Source organism: Coregonus clupeaformis, chromosome 33 (assembly GCF_020615455.1).
Source record: "Coregonus clupeaformis isolate EN_2021a chromosome 33, ASM2061545v1, whole genome shotgun sequence".
Classification (NCBI taxonomy): domain Eukaryota; kingdom Metazoa; phylum Chordata; class Actinopteri; order Salmoniformes; family Salmonidae; genus Coregonus; species Coregonus clupeaformis.
Genome location: NC_059224.1, coordinates 17,973,164 through 17,992,374, shown reverse-complemented (window position 1 = coordinate 17,992,374; position 19,211 = coordinate 17,973,164). Strand labels below are relative to the sequence as shown.

At 43.6% G+C, this 19,211-nt stretch overlaps 1 protein-coding gene across 1 annotated transcript in view; it reads right to left on the bottom strand.

The window, feature by feature from the left end:
- LOC121548727 (kelch-like protein 29) overlaps positions 1 to 19,211 on the bottom strand; it is a 371,638-nt gene that overhangs the window by 212,840 nt on the left and 139,587 nt on the right. Inside the window, exon 3 of the mRNA XM_045210180.1 lies at positions 12,869 to 13,162. Coding sequence (XP_045066115.1) covers positions 12,869 to 13,162 — 294 coding nt within the window. The remainder of the gene's footprint in view (positions 1 to 12,868; positions 13,163 to 19,211) is intronic.

Genomic DNA, 19,211 nt, shown 5'->3' with positions numbered 1-19,211 from the left:
GTAGAGATAAGAGAGGTAGCGCGGTAGAGAGAAGAAGGTTAAGAAAAGAGAGGTAGAGAGGTATAGAGGTAGAGGGGTAGAGAGAAGAGCAGGAGAGAGAAGAAGGTTAAGAAAAGAGAGGTAGAGAGGTATAGAGGTAGAGAGGTAGAGAGAAGAGAGGTAGAGAGAAGAGAGGTAGAGAGGTAGAGAGGTAGAGAGGTAGAGAAAAGAGAGGTAGAGAGGTAGAGAGAAGAGGTGTAGAGAGAAGAGAGGTAGAGAGAAGAGGTGTAGAGAGATAGAGAGAAGAGAGGTAGAGAGCTAGAGAGGTAAAGAGGAAGAGAGAAGATATGAGGTAGAGAGGAGAGGTAGAGAGGTAGAGAGGTAGAGAAAAGCGACATAGAGAGGTATAGAGGAAGAGGGGTAGAGAGAAGAGAGGTAGAGAGAAGAGGTAAAGAGGAAGAGAGGTAAAGAAAAAAGAGGTAAAGAAGAGGTAAAGAGGTAAAGAAAAGAGGTAGAGAGAAGAGGTAGATGTAGAGAAATGAGAGGTAGAGAGAAGGCAGAGAAAAGAGAGGTAGAGAGAAGAGGGGTAGAGAGAAGAGGGGTAGAGAGGTAGAGGTAGAGAGGTAGAGAGTATAGGTAGAGAGGTAGAGAGAAGAGAGAAGAGAGGTAGAGAGGTGGAGAAAGGAGAGGTAGAGGTAGAGAGAAGAGAAGAGAAGAGAGGTAGAGGTAAAGAAAAGAGGTAGATAGAAAGAGAGGTAGAGAGTAAGAGTGATAGAGAAAAGCGACATAGAGAGGTATATAGGAAGAGGGGTAGAGAGAAGAGAGGTAGAGAAAAGAGAGGAAGAGAGGTAGAGAAGAGAGGTAGAGAGAAGAGAGGTAGAGAGAAGAGAGGTACAGAAGAGGTAAAGTGGTAGAGAGAACAGAGGTAGAGAGGTTAAGAAAAGAGAAGTAGACAGGTATAAAGGAAGACAGGTAGAGAGGTATAGAGAAGAGAGGTAGAGAGAAGAGGTGTAGAGATAGAGAGGTAGAGAGAAGAGAGGTAGAGAGGTAGAGGGAAGAGAGAAGAGAGGTAGATAGGAGGTAAAGAGGAAGAGAGGTAGAGAGAAGAGGTAAAGAGGAAGAGAGAAAGAGAAAGAGAGGTAGAGGTAAAGAAAAGAGTGGTAGAGAGAATAGAGGTAGAGAGAAGAGAGATAGAGAGAAGAGAGGTAGCGAGCGTGGTTTTTGCCAGACATAATGTTGACTCAAGTTTGCCAAAAATCACCTGGAAGCACCTGGATGATCAGTAAGAAGAATGTTATATGGACAGGTGAGTCAAAAGTATAACTTTTTGGACGACATTGGTGCCATTATGCCTGGTGAAAACCAAACACTGCATTCCACAGTAAGAACCTTATACCAACGATCAAGCATGGTGGTGGTAGTGTGATGGTTTGGGGATGCTTTGCTACCTCAGGTCCTGGATAGCTTGTCTTAATAGAAGGAACCATGAATTCTGCTCTGTATCAGAGAATTCTACAGGAGAATGTCAGGCCATCCGTCTGTGAGCTGAAGCTGAAGCGCAGCTGGGTCATGCAGCAAGACAAGGATCCAAAACACACAAATCACATCTACATAAAAATGGCTAAAAAGCAATATATTTTAAGTTTTGGAATGGCCTAGTCAAAGTCCAGACCTAATCCCAATTGAGATGTTGTGGCAGGACTTGAAATGAGCAGCTCATGCTTGAAAACCCACAAATGTCGCTGAGTTAAAGCAGTTGTGCATGGAAGAGTGCGCCAAAATTCCTCTACAGGAAGTGTTTGGTTGGAGTCATTGCAGCTAGAGGTGGCACAACCAGTTATTGAGTGTAAGGGGGCAATTTGTTTTTCTTCACACAGGGGCATTCGGTGTTGCATAACTTTGTTTAGGAAATAAATGAAATAAGTATGTAATTGTTGGGGCGGCAGGTAGCTTAGTGGGTAAGAGCGTTGTGCCAGTAACCGAAAGGTCGCTGGTTCTAATCCCCAAGCTGACTAGGTGAAACATCTGTCGATGTGCCCTTAAGCAAGGCACTTAACCCTAATTGCTCCTGTAAGTCGCTCTGGATAAGAGCGTCTGCTAAATGACTAAAATGTAAAATGTTGTGTTATTTGTTCACTCAGGTTACCTTTATCTAATATTAGGCTTTGGTTGAAGATCTGCTAACATTCAGTATCAAGAATATGCAAAAGTAGAGAAAATGAGAAAGGGGGCAAATACTTTTTCACAGCACTGTATATTTTGAGAACTAACAATCTGCAAAATAAAAGCTAGACAGTCAGGGAGAATCTTTTTTTTATTTTTTATTATGCATTCAGAAGTATTTTTGTTATGGCATGGGGCCCACATAGATTTTTTAAATAATGTATGAGTCACTCAAATACTTTAAGAACACTGCATAAGCAATGGAACAATTTGTAGAATTGCAGGAATTAAAACTACAAATTCTCTCTCACCCCATGGCAAAATATGTAGAATTGCATGAAATTAGCTTAAAAATTGGAAATAAACATCTCCGCCCTGTGGCAAAATGTGTAGAATTGCAGGAAATTAGCTTTAAAACATCAACATTTTGTCTCTGCAGCCAAGAGGAGGGCCTCAAAATTGTTTGGTCGGCTACCGCGCCATTGGCCACGCCCGCTGTCCAACCACCTAAGCCCCATTTTGATCCAGAAAAAACCCTGTTCAGTTTCAATGTAATCAACATATAAATAGTAAATCAAGCTTCAAGACTACTGCGTTAAAATGCGGGAATAGGATTCCTCTCCCACCATTAATATTAGATCCTGAGCACTTCTGAAAAACGAGATAGGAGAGAGACAGAGAATACACTCTAAAAATTAGGGTTTCAACAAGGGTTCTTCTAAGATCCTCAAAGTTCTTTGAAGAACCTTAGGGTTCTTGGCACTGAGAATTTCCCCCAAAAGGTTATTCCGAGAACCCCATAGGAGGTGGGGTTCATCGAGGAACCTCCTTAGTTGGTGGGGGTTCTTGCAGGAACCTAACTGCCTAACTGAAACATTTGGATTTGAATTTGAAAGGACAGCAGGTGCAGGCAGTTAGCTTAAAAATGTAAAGATCCCCTCAATTTAAGGTAAGGTTTGTCCCTTGTATGATCTAAATTGATATTATTTTATGATGATACCATCTATCTTTTCATATTTGTGCAAATCTTTCTAAAACAGAAGAGGTAAGAATATGTATGCTATAAGAATATGTTGAAGGCTAGCTGTATTGGGTGCAGATGACTGTACTGCTCACTTTTTTGCCTGTGTCTGCAGGTATACAGACGAGGAGGCATACAAAGGTATGTCTATTGGTATGTTAAGCAGATCACATGTACCATCCTCCTCCCTTACCTCTTCAATGAAAATCCCATAGGCCTCTACATTATGGACAAGGTATGTGTATGAAAACCATTATCAAAACAGTTTATTTCATTCATATTTACCACAAAAACCAAGGTATGAATACTGTCATGTGCATGTTTTGTTAATCATCTATATAATTACTATTTTTTGGATTCACAGATGTCACCCTCCCTACATCTCTGAATATAACAGGAAAGCTGTTTGATCACCATGCACTGCAAAATCATTCTGGGTATGGATACGGAGAACATCAACATCAACACGCTTGAGGATATACCTAATGGACTTGGGGCTCTGCTTTGAGTTTACCTCATATTTTGATGTTTTACTTCTGCGTTGCCACTAAAATCATAATGAACACTGAGAACTAAAATATTGTTATTTTTGTTATTGTTATGCGTATTATTAATAATAATAATACAAATAATGGGGGGGTGTTGTTGAAAAATGTATCCCAAAAGGTTCTTCATAAGGTTCTTTGAGGATCCATTAAAATGGGTTCTTTGAAGAACACTGTTAAAGAGTTCTTCAAATAACTTATAGGGGTTCCCCCACAGTTCCAATTTGAAGAACCCCTAAAAGATACTCCAGGAACCTTTTATTTTTAGAGTGTAGAGAGGAAGAGAGCGAGAGATGGGGAGAAGAGCGGCGAGAGAGGGAGAAAGAGAGAGAGCGAGGGAGAGAGAGAGTGAGAGGAGGTACTTTTTTACCATATTTAGGCTTACGAGGTCACCCAGCTAGCAGCAGCGGTAATGATGTGTTTTAAACAATGAGCTCCCTCTCACCCACTAATGCTCTGTCTCTGTCTCTCCCTATTAGAGAGAGAAGTGACTGATTTCGCTGCCTTCCAGCCATTGCAAATCTGAATGTCAGTGACAGGGGGAGGGTGATCAGCTGACAAGGCATGAGGTCTGATTAATGAAACGTAAGGAACAGTACTCCACAGAGTGTTGTAACGTTTACCCCAGAGAGATTAAGAGGCTGTACATTTCCTTCAGAAATGGCCATACTGTGTCCTGTGAAATACAGTTCAATCAATTCAATTCAACATGCTTTACTGGTATGAAAAGTGTGAGAACTTTAATTGCCAAAGAAAACTGTGACCGTAAGAGGACCAGTAATAAGATAACATCAACAGGAATGTGAAGACTACAGCCTATCCACACACTACACATTTTCCAGGATAGTCAAAAGCAGACATCCCTGATACATTGTGCATTCAACATGCGTTGGTTCAGCTAGTTTTTTTGTAATTACCGCTGAAGGAAAAGCTTTGATAAGAATTGAATGTACCATCAGTATTTCCAAATGTGAAAATAAGGTTTATGTGAATACAAAACTTTATCGTTTGGTTTTGGAGAAGCGCCTGTACAGTTTCCAGACAGGGGATGTTATATTCAGCCACAATTAGAGACAGGTTTCCCAATAGAAACACAAAAAATACTTAACAAAAAAATGCAGTTTTAAACAGTATCTAAGGCTGAATAAGGGACACAATAATACAAGGAATCCTCTAACATTACAGTGACTTTCACAATGATAAATCAACAATTACTATTCAAACATCCAACGCAACAAGACAAACAGTGTGACATTAAAGAGAGAATTCATAAAAGCTGCATGCGAGGTAGGCAGGAGCTGTATGAAAATATTCAAGCCGTGAATCAACAGATCTTCCTCCGTGGAATGACTGTTCAGTTTTCATAGGGAAGCTGTTTTCTATTTAACAACCTCATGGTGAGACTGTCTCCTTTGAAATGTAAAGTTTCATCTTATCCTCGCTAGATCTTCCATCATTTGACTGAACTATTGTTGTGGATTTCCTTTTTTTTTTGCCTAATTCAGAAGCTATTCTCACCCTTCCTGTCTCGCTCTCTCTTTTCCCTTATCCTCTCTCTCTCCCTCTTTCTCTCTCTCCCTCTTTCTCTCTCACCCTACCAGCTTTCCCAGTGTGCGTCTTTTAAAAATGTAATCTCACTTTCAATACATTTCACAGCAAGGTTATCATACTTTTCAAAAAATTGAAATCTCTCCCTGCTCTTGCCGTAGCCTCAAATATGCTGTGATTTCATCATTCATATATTTTTATTGGCTGGTTCTCTTCTGTGTGTTTTTCCTACCTCTGTATTGAGACAGGAAGGGTATATATTATAATATACCTGGCAGCCACCGTCAAGGATGTGTCTGTGCATTGAGATGCCTAGAGAATAGAAGGACCCTGATGTGTTCACTTCAAAAGGAGATACAGAGTACTGTTTTTAATTTACTTTAGGAAACTAGTACTATATATTTTTTTAAAATCTCATATTGGGTGTTTTTACCTTTTTCCGCATTCCAATTCCCACTGTCCAGGTCTCTACTATGATATTGTGGATTCGGACCCCGTTTGTTGTGTTGTGTTCAGTGTTGCTAACACACTACAGGTTCTCATGCTTTTTAAAACAGAACAGTTTCTTCCAGGGAGGTAGCCATAGGCCTACTACAGTGGATGTGTGTGAACGTCTTAACACGGCCATTATGGTGGAGAATAAATGGGTTATTGTGAACTTTCTCTCCTTGTTGACGAGCAGTGTCAGGGAGAGGCAGTAACCTCCTGCTGTGTTGTAGATAGCATGTCTGCTGCTCCCTGCACTGAAGTACCCATCCTGCCCTGCCGACAATCAATGATAGACAAGGGCAGCTAGCACTAATCTGCCACTGTGTGAGGAGGAACCAAGGACACGAGGTCAATGAAGGGGCTCCCTCCACTGTGTGAGGAGGAACCAAGGACACTAGGTCAATGAAGGGGCTCCCTCCACTGTGTGAGGAGGAACCAAGGACACTAGGTCAATGAAGGGGCTCCCTCCACTGTGTGAGGAGGAACCAAGGACACTAGGTCAATGAAGGGGCTCCCATCGTCTGGGCTATACTGTAGCTGGATGGCATTCTAGTCATGTTTCTGGAACTGAAAATTAAATATAACCGTTACACATTATATACTGCACATTCCACATTATACAGTGAGGGAAAAAATAATTTGATCCCCTGCTGATTTTGTACGTTTGCCCACTGACAAAGAAATGATCAGTCTATAATTTTAATGGTAGGTTTATTTGAACAGTGAGAGACAGAATAACAACAAAAAAATCCAGAAAAACGCATGTCAAAAATGTTATTAATTGATTTGCATTTAATGAGGGAAGTAAGTATTTGACCCCTCTGCAAAACATGACTTCGTACTTGGTGGCAAAACCCTTGTTGGCAATCACAGAGGTCAGACGTTTCTTGTAGTTGGCCACCAGGTTTCCACACATCTCAGGAGGGATTTTGTCCCACTCCTCTTTGCAGATCTTCTCCAAGTCATTAAGGTTTCGAGGCTGACGTTTGGCAACTCGAACCTTTAGCTCTCTCCACAGATTTTCTATGGGATTAAGGTCTGGAGACTGGCTACGCCACTCCAGGACCTTAATGTGCTTCTTCTTGAGCCACTCCTTTGTTGCCTTGGCCGTGTGTTTTGGGTCATTGTCATGCTGGAATACCCATCCACGACACATTTTCAATGCCCTGGCTGAGGGAAGGAGGTTCTCACCCAAGATTTGACGGTACATGGCCCCGTCCATCGTCCCTTTGATGCGGTGAAGTTGTCCTGTCCCCTTAGCAGAAAAACACCCCCAAAGCATAATGTTTCCACCTCCATGTTTGACGGTGGGGATGGTGTTCTTGGGGTCATAGGCAGCATTCCTCCTCCTCCAAACACGGCGAGTTGAGTTGATGCCAAAGAGCTCGATTTTGGTCTCATCTGACCACAACACTTTCACCCAGTTCTCCTCTGAATCATTCAGATGTTCATTGGCAAACTTCAGATGGGCATGTATTTGTGCTTTCTTGAGCAGGGGGACCTTGCGGGCACTGCAGGATTTCAGTCCTTCACGGCGTAGTGTGTTACCAATTGTTTTCTTGGTGACTATGGTCCCAGCTGCCTTGAGATCATTGACAAGATACTCCTGTGTAGTTCTGGGCTGTTTCCTCACTGTTCTCATGATCATTGCAACTCCACGAGGTGAGATCTTGCATGGAGCCCCAGGCCGAGGGAGATTGACAGTTATTTTGTGTTTCTTCCATTTGCGAATAATCGCACCAACTGTTGTCACCTTCTCACCAAGCTGCTTGGCGATGGTCTTGTAGCCCATTCCAGCCTTGTGTAGGTCTACAATCTTGTCCCTGACATCCTTGGAGAGCTCTTTGGTCTAGGCCATGGTGGAGAGTTTGGAATCTGATTGATTGATTGCTTCTGTGGACAGGTGTCTTATATACAGGTAACAAACTGAGATTATGAGCACTCCCTTTAAGAGTGTGCTCCTAATCTCAGCTCGTTACCTGTATAAAAGACCTGGGAGCCAGAAATCTTTCTGATCGAGAGGGGGTCAAATACTTATTTCCCTCATTAAAATGCAAATCAATGTAGAAAATTTTTGACATGCGTCTTTCTGGATTTTTTTGTTGTTATTCTGTCTCTCACTGTTCAAATAAACCTACCATTAAAATTATAGACTGATCATATCTTTGTCAGTGGGCAAACGTACAAAATCAGCAGAGGATCAAATACCTTTTTCCCTCACTGTACATTTAGCTGGTTAGTTTACATTAAATATACCTCTATATAAACCAGGATGTTACGTATATATTAAATATGTACACTGAACAGAAATATAAACACAACATGTAAAGTGTTGGTCCCATGTTTCATGAGCTGAAATAAAAGATCCCAGAAATGTTCCATACACAAAAGCTTATTTCTCTCAAATGTTTTGCACAAATTTGTTTACATCCCTGTTAGTGAGCATTTCTCATTTGCCAAGATAACCCATCCACCTGACAGGTGTGGCAAATCAAGAAGCTGATTAAATAGGATGATCATTACATAGGTGCACCTTGTGCTGGGGACAATAAGGTGCAGTCTTGTCACACAACACAATTGCACAGATGTCTCAAGTTTTAAGGGAGTGTGCAGTTGGCATGCTGACTGCAGGAAAGTCCACCAGAGCTGTTGCCAGAGAATGTAATGTTCATTTCTCTACGAACGTCGTTTTAGAGAATTTGGCAGTACGTCCAACCGGCCTCACAACCGCAGATCATGTGTAACCACGCCAGCCCAAGACCTCCACATTCGCCTTCTTCACCTGCGGGATCGTCAGACCAGCCACCCGGACAGCTGATTAAACAGTGGGTTTGCACAACTGAAGAATTTCTGCACAAACTGTCAGAAACAGTCTCAGGGAAGCTCATCTGCGTGCTCGTCGTCCTCACCAGGGTCTTGAACTGACTGCAGTCCGGCGTCATAAACGACTTCAGAGGGCAAATGCTACCCTTCAATGGCCACTGGCACGCTGGAGAAGTGTGCTCTTCACGGATGAATCATGGTTTCAACTGTACCGGGCAGATGGCAGACAGCATGTATGGTGTTGTGTGGGCGAGTGGTTTGCTGATGTCAACGTTGTGAACAGAGTGCCCCATGGTAGCGGTGGGGTTATGGTATGGGCAGGCATAAGCTACGGACAACGAACACAATTCAATTTTAGCTATGGCAATTTGAATGCACAGAGATACCGTGATGAGATCCTGAGGCCCATTGTCATAACCATTAATCCGCCGCCATCATCTCATGTTTCAGCATGATAATGCATAGCCCCATGTCGCAAAGAACTGTACACAATTCCTGGAAGCTAAAAATGTCCCAGTTCTTCTATGGCCTGCATACTCACCAGACATATCACCCACTGAGCATGTTTGGGATGCTCTGGCTCGATGTGTACGACAGCGTGTTCCAGTTCCCACCAATATCCAGCAACTTCGCACAGCCATTGAAGATGAGTGGGACAACATTCCACAGGCCACAATCAACAGCCTGATCAACTCTATGCGAAGGAGATGTGTTATGCTGCATGAGGCAAATGGTGGTCACACCAGATACTGACTGGTTTTCTGATCCACGCCCCTACTTTTTCAGGTATCTGTGACCAACAGATGAATATCTGTATTCCCAGTCATGTGAAATCCATAGATTAGGGCCTAATGAATGAATTTCAATTGACTGATTTCCTTATATGAACCATTACTCAGTAAAATCTTTGAAATTGTGGTGTTTATATTTTTGTTCAGTGTATTTTTTTAAAGAAGCAATACTGCAAAATTATTACTGTGTGTCTGTCTACCAGTAATTACATACTGTACACTTGACTGAGAGAAATCATGTATATTTTACTGTGTGGGTGGGTGCTGTATATCATACAAATCAATAATAGGACTAATAATTCTACAACAATAATACCACAGCCTTTATAGCCATGTTCTAACTATCTTTGTGAACAACAAAACAGTAGAAATGAAACAGAAAACCAGTAGAGATGTAGGTTTTATATTGTGGAGCTGAAGAGGTTAAAATATTAATCAGGGAACAGGGAATTGGCCTGTGAAACTAGGGCATTAGACTTCTAGATCCTGAAATACACAGCATGTAACAATGGGAGATCCAACCAACCATGAGAAGGAGATTTCTCTGGAATATTAATTTTAGCATTGATGAAAAGGACCCATCCAACATGGCCTTGCCTTAAACCTGATAACACCCTTACAAATACCAAATAACATTCTGATAAAAACTAATACCAAAAGACATTCTGAAAAATCTGTTGATAAATATTATTTCTAGCCACATGCCAATACCTCTTCTACAAAGCAGGTTAAATTGTCCTCTCCTGTTGTGGGTAATTACTTGATTAATCTATGTAAGTAAATGGCCTGTTTTAGTCAGTCCCTGACTAAAAATAAACCCTGATTGCCACACAGCTTTCTCTTTGACTAAAACCACAACGACCCAGTGAGTGCCTTTACGCATTATTCATCACCTGAAAACAGAAATAGCGTAGTGGATTCAACAGCCAAGGATTTATCTGTATATACAGACACAGGCGTTGGAAAAAATAAAACATAAAACATTTATTAAAGAAAACAAGCTTGGATAAATAAGGCTAGGATGAGGATAAGAGAGCACCTGTAAATGTGCGTTCCACATGGCTAGCTGTACATCATGATGGACGACTTGGCCAGATGGTGCTCTTCCAGTCTCAAAGCACAGAGATTTATTTATGCCTTACTAACGCACAGACTGACGTGCAAACCAGGGAAGCCAACACATCGTGTGTTAATTTCATAGCTGAAGAGAGACAATACACACAGGCCCACAAATACCAACACATACTGTATGATCACAAATGCACACAAGCAAGTACTCATACACTGTCCAAGTATGCGCAAAAATACAAACACACACACACTGTACACACACTCAATGGCAAAGCCCACAGGGCCACACACACACATCCATGCAAGCACACCAAACCCACAGGCCCGTGTACGCTGCCAGATGTAATGCTGCCTGTCCATTTTGTGGTGGAGACCCTGTGATGTGGAGGAGACTAGCACACACACACACACAGAAAGAGCAGCAGAAAGACGTCCTCACAGCACACATCAATATAGCCTGTCAGCTCTTTAGTGAGCAACGGGCTAGTGCTGCGACCCTGAGAGCCAACAGCATCTCTCTGTCTGACACACACACACACACACCCCTGACACTCACATCTCAGACCAGCCATGCCACTGACACTATATACTAAATATATGGCAGCCATACGGAGTGGTCCTAATCACTGTGGCAGCCATTGACTGATGACAATAGCCATGGTGGGAGACGGTGGCTGCTGAACGTTCTGTTCCAGATATAATGTAATTATTCAGCAGACAAAAGCAGGCCGCTTGGTTGCCGGAGGAGATTTAACATTTACCATTTCTGTGGTCAGAGAGTTCACTCAGCCACCTAATGATGCTCACTTAGCAGCTAAATTACTGCAGCCTTGTGTACCACTACTGCTTGGTAGAGGAGAAAGAAGGGGGGACGGGAGAGAAGAGAGAGCGAGAGAGAGGAGAGCGAGAGAGAGGAGAGCAAGAGAGAGGAGAGCAAGAGAGAGAGGCGAGAGAGAGGAGAGAAGAGAGAGAGGAGAGAAGAGAGAGAGGCGAGAGAGGAGAGAAGAGAGAGAGGCGAGAGAGGAGAGAAGAGAGAGAGGAGAGCAAGAGAGAGGAGAGCGAGAGAGAGGGAGAGAGGAGAGAAGAGAGAGGGAGAGAGGAGATAAGAGAGCGAGAGAGAGGAGAGAAGAGAGGAGAGAAGAGAGGAGAAATAGAAAGGACAGAGCGAGAGAGTGAGAGGGGGGGGGGGGGGGGAGAGAAAAGAGAAAACTGAAATCTGATGGTAACACGGTGATGTGATATGGGGGTGAGAGAGGTGGAGAGAAGCCCAGGGCCTGTGGAGTTAAATCAAAGAAAGGTGATGTGATATTGAGGAGAAGAGTTGGAGGAAGGTGAATGGTGGTTGAACTAGCAGAGCCAGGAGAAGGAATGAGGCTGAGCTTTCTAACTTGGTTTGGTGAAGCTTCCTCTCTCGGAGCTGGCTAGATAACTCCTTGGGTTACAGGAGAGAAGAGAAAACACACGTGAACTCACTGATTAAAAGTAAACTTAAGAGCTCAAATCACAAAGTGGTACTACATCTTAGAACTTTTTCAGATATATTCATCAGTTTTGATGAATACAATATGAAAGAGCTAGCAGCAAAATGGCCATCGGGGGAAAACACTATCCAAAGTTTTTAGTATATCCAAATATGGATAACCACCTGCCTGAAAACGCTGTCCAAGCTGAGAGCTCCGTAAGCAGCTATGGCTTGGCCACATCTCAACTGCTGCCTCAGGTCATTTACATAATGAGAGGAGAAAATCAGCGAGGAAGAAGAAAGAGGGAACAAGCCAGCCATTTGGCAGAGAGCGAGGGGGATGAGAGAGAGAGATCCCACTGCTTCCCACTGCTGGCTTGCCTCTGAAGCTAAGCAGGGTTGGTCCCTGGATGGGAGACCAGATGCTGCTAGAAGTGGTGTTGGAGGGCCAGTAGGAGGTACTCTTTCCTCTGGTCTATAAAAATATCCCAATGACCCAGGGCAGTGATTGGGGACATTGCCCTGTGTAGGGTGCTGTCTTTCGGATGTGACGTTAAACGGGTGTCCTGACTCTCTGTGGTCACTAAACATCCCATGGTACTTATCGTAAGAGTCTGGGCGTTAACCCTGGTGTTAACCCTGGTGTCCTGGCTAAATTCCCAATCTGGCCCCCATACCATCATGGCCACCTTAATCATCCCCAGCTTCAAATTGGCTCATTCCTCTCCCCTGTAACTGTTCCCCAGGTCATTGCTGTAAATTAGAATGTGTTCTCAGTCAACATACCTGGTATAATAAGGGTAACATGAAGACGGGGTAAATGGCTTGGCGATGGATGGAGAAAGAGGCCAGAGAGAAGGAGACATTTGCGTGGAGAGAGAGAATGGTAAGAGTTAGAGAGCGGAGACAATGTATAATAATGAGGGAGGTAAATGGTTTTGGTTTGGAGAGAGAAAGAGGAGCTGTGTGTTATTACCTTGGCAGAACCAGCGGTAGTGATCGTGACCCCTCCTTGACGCTTGACGACCATGTCACCACCACTCGATGTCGTCACAGCAACCATAACCGGGGTGGGCAGGAGGGAGGGGATGATGGGCAGTGGGAGGAGTCCCGGACGGTTGTTTCCGTTGCCGACAGTGGCGGAGCAGCTGTTATTGGCTCCTGCTCCATTGAGGAGGCCGGCTGGACGGACGATGTCCCGCCTCTCCCACGGCGTCCCGCGGTACTCCCTCTCGAAGCGGTTGTGGTGACCTGACATCACTTCCTCTGCCTTTCAGAGGAGATGACGACGGGGGAAGAGAGAGGTGGAATTGTTATTATTAATGTTATTATTATTATTATTATTTCAAGTTAATTTCAGCTGATTAGTCTGTTACTGATCTTCTGGCCCAATATTGTATAGCTTTAAAGCTGGTTCGAATCCCTGAGCCAACTAGGTGAAAAATCTGTATGTGTGCCCTTGAGCAAGGCACATAACCCTAATCCATCTGACTAACAGCTGCACACCCAAGTCTTAACAAGATGATAATAGACTGAACAGAAACGAGCATCACCATAAAAGGATAAAAAAAACAACTGGAAAAACACACTCTTTAAATAGACTAATTGGGTTTGGTTGCCTTCAATTAAATAAAAGTCAAACAATATAGCCATTGTTCACAGCCAGACAATACATTATTATTTTCATATTGTCTTGAGAATAGCTATGGCTTTAGCTTGACCTGGAGGTCATCACTGAATTGTCTTGTTGCTAAAAAACTCACTACTAACTAATTTCTCTATACTGTAACAGCCAGCTAACTCAATAGTAATACCATTGAATATCATGACTAGTTTCCTCTTTTATGAGGATGACAGTGCGTGATGGATAGGGCAGTGCTGCTGTAGGCTGGAATGACAAACAGTATTCTGTACCATAGGCTGGTATGTCACTGTATATGAGATCATCAATCAGTGTTATCTATCTGGCCTGTGAAGTAAAAGGCATCACTGACGGGTGTGTAGTGTACAGTACTCCTCACCAAAGGAATAATGTGTCTTTCTGGGCCTTGATAAGAGCAGTTAAACATACACGCACACAGAGTCCCTGGTCTTTAAAAAGAGAATCACAGAGAACGATAAGTATTTCTTCTGCACACTGGTCTCTATCATACCTCTCATAGAGGAAGGAAGGCCTTGAAGTGTGTGTGTGTGTATGTGTGTGTGTGTGTGTGTTGTAAACAGGGCCATTGGGGGACCACTGCATTATCAGTCTGTGCTGTGAGCATCCATTTAGCGACAGGGACTTTACTGCCCTTCTCTAGGTCTAAACACACACACACACACAAAGCAGACAGAAGACAATAGTCCGAACTTCCGAAACAGCAGGAGGATACTTTTTTTCACAGCTTCACTGCAGTGGGCTCTTTCAATGTCAACATAAGCATTGCATATTATCTCACATACATAAGCAGTTATTCCATGGTACTGCTGAGTAATGGTACTTGTAATAACGTCTGTCAGTTCCAAACCGCACTCCAGTTGACTAATAGCCAACAGATCTCTATACAGCAGATCTGCATAGAACAGATATATTTAGGATAGGTATGGGGAAAGACATTTGGTGAACCCAGGTTGATAGCCAAAAGCCACAACCCAAGACTAGTGTGTTAGTAGCTGAGCTAAAAGCTAATGTTCCAGTAAGTCTCTAGCTACTGCCCTCAGGTCACAGCTAATGTTACAGTAAGTCTCTAGCTACTGCCCTCAGGTCTCAGCTAATGTTCCAGTAAGTCTCTAGCTACTGCCCTCAGGTCACAGCTAATGATCCAGTAAGTCTCTAGCTACTGCCCTCAGGTCACAGCTAATGTTCCAGTAAGTCTCTAGCTACTGCCCTCAGGTCACAGCTAATGTTCCAGTAAGTCTCTAGCTACTGCCCTCAGGTCACAGCTAATGTTCCAGTAAGTCTCTAGCTACTGCCCTTAGGTCTCAGCTAATGTTCCAGTATGTCTCTAGCTACTGCCCTCAGGTCACAGCTAATGTTCCAGTATGTCTCTAGCTACTGCCCTCAGGTCACAGCTAATGTTCCAGTAAGTCTCTAGCTACTGCCCTCAGGTCACAGCTAATGTTCCAGTAAGTCTCTAGCTACTGCCCTCAGGTCACAGCTAATGTTCCAGTAAGTCTCTAGCTACTGCCCTCAGGTCACAGCTAATGTTCCAGTAAGTCTCTAGCTACTGCCCTCAGGTCACAGCTAATGTTCCAGTAAGTCTCTAGCTACTGCCCTCAGGTCACAGCTAATGTTCCAGTAAGTCTCTAGCTACTGCCCTCAGGTCACAGCTAATGTTCCAGTAAGTCTCTAGCTACTGCCCTCAGGTCACAGCTAATGTTCCAGTAAGTCTCTAGCTACTGCCCTCAGGTCACAGCTAATGTTCCAGTAAGTCTCTAGCTACTGCCCTCAGGTCACAGCTAATGTTCCAGTAAGTCTCTAGCTACTGCCCTCAGGTCACAGCTAATGTTCCAGTAAGTCTCTAGCTACTGCCCTCAGGTCACAGCTAATGTTCCAGTAAGTCTCTAGCTACTGCCCTCAGGTCACAGCTAATGTTCCAGTAAGTCTCTAGCTACTGCCCTCAGGTCACAGCTAATGTTCCAGTAAGTCTCTAGCTACTGCCCTTAGGTCTCAGCTAATGTTCCAGTATGTCTCTAGCTACTGCCCTCAGGTCACAGCTAATGTTCCAGTATGTCTCTAGCTACTGCCCTCAGGTCACAGCTAATGTTCCAGTATGTCTCTAGCTACTGCCCTCAGGTCACAGCTAATGTTCCAGTAAGTCTCTAGCTACTGCCCTCAGGTCGCAGCTAATGTTCCAGTATGTCTCTAGCTACTGCCCTCAGGTCATAGCTAATGTTCCAGTAAGTCTCTAGCTACTGCCCTCAGGTCGCAGCTAATGTTCCAGTAAGTCTCTAGCTACTGCCCTCAGGTCTCAGCAAATGTTCCAGTAAGTCTCTAGCTACTGCCCTCAGGTCACAGCTAATGTTCCAGTAAGTCTCTAGCTACTGCCCTCAGGTCTCAGCTAATGTTCCAGTAAGTCTCTAGCTACTGCCCTCAGGTCACAGCTAATGTTCCAGTAAGTCTCTAGCTACTGCCCTCAGGTCGCAGCTAATGTTCCAGTAAGTCTCTAGCTACTGCCCTCAGGTCGCAGCTAATGTTCCAGTAAGTCTCTAGCTACTGCCCTCAGGTCACAGCTAATGTTCCAGTAAGTCTCTAGCTACTGCCCTCAGGTCACAGCTAATGTTCCAGTATGTCTCTAGCTACTGCCCTCAGGTCACAGCTAATGTTCCAGTATGTCTCTAGCTACTGCTCTCAGGTCACAGCTAATGTTCCAGTAAGTCTCTAGCTACTGCCCTCAGGTCTCAGCTAATGTTCCAGTAAGTCTCTAGCTACTGCCCTCAGGTCACAGCTAATGTTCCAGTATGTCTCTAGCTACTGCCCTCAGGTCATAGCTAATGTTCCAGTAAGTCTCTAGCTACTGCCCTCAGGTCGCAGCTAATGTTCCAGTAAGTCTCTAGCTACTGCCCTCAGGTCACAGCTAATGTTCCAGTAAGTCTCTAGCTACTGCCCTCAGGTCGCAGCTAATGTTCCAGTAAGTCTCTAGCTACTGCCCTCAGGTCTCAGCAAATGTTCCAGTAAGTCTCTAGCTACTGCCCTCAGGTCACAGCTAATGTTCCAGTAAGTCTCTAGCTACTGCCCTCAGGTCACAGCTAATGTTCCAGTATGTCTCTAGCTACTGCTCTCAGGTCACAGCTAATGTTCCAGTAAGTCTCTAGCTACTGCCCTCAGGTCGCAGCTAATGTTCCAGTAAGTCTCTAGCTACTGCCCTCAGGTCGCAGCTAATGTTCCAGTAAGTCTCTAGCTACTGCCCTCAGGTCACAGCTAATGTTCCAGTAAGTCTCTAGCTACTGCCCTCAGGTCGCAGCTAATGTTCCAGTATGTCTCTAGCTACTGCCCTCAGGTCACAGCTAATGTTCCAGTAAGTCTCTAGCTACTGCTCTCAGGTCACAGCTAATGTTCCAGTAAGTCTCTAGCTACTGCCCTCAGGTCTCAGCTAATGTTCCAGTAAGTCTCTAGCTACTGCCCTCAGGTCACAGCTAATGTTCCAGTAAGTCTCTAGCTACTGCCCTCAGGTCACAGCTAATGTTCCAGTAAGTCTCTAGCTACTGCCCTCAGGTCGCAGCTAATGTTCCAGTAAGTCTCTAGCTACTGCCCTCAGGTCACAGCTAATGTTCCAGTAAGTCTCTAGCTACTGCCCTCAGGTCGCAGCTAATGTTCCAGTAAGTCTCTAGCTACTGCCCTCAGGTCGCAGCTAATGTTCCAGTAAGTCTCTAGCTACTGCCCTCAGGTCACAGCTAATGTTCCAGTAAGTCTCTAGCTACTGCCCTCAGGTCACAGCTAATGTTCCAGTAAGTCTCTAGCTACTGCCCTCAGGTCACAGCTAATGTTCCAGTAAGTCTCTAGCTACTGCCCTCAGGTCACAGCTAATGTTACAGTAAGTCTCTAGCTACTGCCCTCAGGTCACAGCTAATGTTCCAGTAAGTCTCTAGCTACTGCCCTCAGGTCACAGCTAATGTCAATGTGGCAGTCTGATCCTATCACACTCAATCTTCATCTCATGATCTGGTGAGTGTGTGTGCGCGTGTGTGTGTGTTTGTGTAGCAGCTCCATGACAGCATGACTGGAGCCCCAGTTGTGTGTCTGTCAAATCTGATGTGGGGAGAAGATAAGATACATTGGATGTTCCTGCCTGCCTACTGCCGTACGCTGCTGAAAACTACAAACACCTGTGGACCGGAACAAACTAGCAACAAACACTACATGGCCTAGATCTTAAATGATACCCTATTCTCCTTATAGTGTACAATAAAGGAAATCCATTGGTTATTTTCCCAGACTTATCATAATTCTTAACTCTCACTGTACTCTGTATACTCAGCAATGATAATTTAATACAGCATCGAATGAATGTTTGCTAAAAAACATCCTTGGTAAGACAACCTAAATAAAAGCTTGATCATTTTTATTCTATAATGAATGCCTTGACTGTGCCTTAGGTTTACATCCAAGGATGTATTTTATACTAAATTAAAGTAACAAGCCAATGCCCTTCCCTGTCCTTATACAGAGCAGGCGGATTCAACCCACTGAACATAAAAGTTAGAGTAAATGACCTTACCAAGTTTTAGAACACCTACTCATTCAAGGGTTTTTCTATATTTGTACTATTTTCTACATTGTAGAATAATAGTGAAGACATCACAACTATGAAATAACACATATGGAATCATGTACAGTGCTATGCAAAAGTATTCATCCCCCTTGGCGTTTTTCCAATTTTGTTGCATTACAACCTGTAATTTAAATTGATTTTTATTTGGATTTCATGTAATGGACATACACAAAATAGTCAAAATTGGTGAAGTGAAATGAAAAAAATAACTTGTTCCAAAAAATTATAAAAAATAAATAACGGAAAAGTGGTGTGTGCATATGTATTCACCCCTTTGCTATGAAGCCCCTAAATAAGATCTGGTGCAACCAATAACCTTCAGAAGTCACATAATTAGTTAAATAAAGTCTACCTGTGTGCAATCTAAGTGTCACATGATCTGTCACATGATCTCAGTATTTATACACCTGTTCTGAAAGGCCCCAGAGTCTGCAACACCACTAAGCAAGGGGCACCACCAAGCAAGCGGCACCATGAAGACCAAGGAGCTCTCCAAACAGGTCAGGGACAAAGTTGTGGAGAAGTACAGATCAAGGTTGGGTTATAAAAAAATTAAGTAAACTTTGAACATCCCACGGAGCACCATTAAATCCATTATAACAATTTTTTTAAAGAATATGGCACCACAACAAACCTGCCAAGAGAGGGCCGCCCACCAAAACTCACAGACCAGGCAAGGAGGGATTAATCAGAGAGGCAACAAAGAGACCAAAGATAACCCTGAAGGAGCTGCAAAGCTCTTGTCCATAGGACCACTTTAAGCCGTACACTCCATAGAGCTGGGCTTTACGGAAGGGTGGCCAGAAAAAAGCCATTGCTTAAAGAAAAAAATAAGCAAACATGTTTGGTGTTCGCCAAACATATGGAAGAAGGTACTCTGGTCAGATTAGACTAAAATTGAGCTTTTTGGCCATCAAGGAAAACAATATGTCTGGCGCAAACCCAACACCTCTCATCACCCCGAGAACACCATCTCCACAGTGAAGCATGGTGGTGGCAGCATCATGATATGGGGATGTTTTTCATCGGCAGGGACTGGGAAACTGGTCAGAATTGAAGGAATGA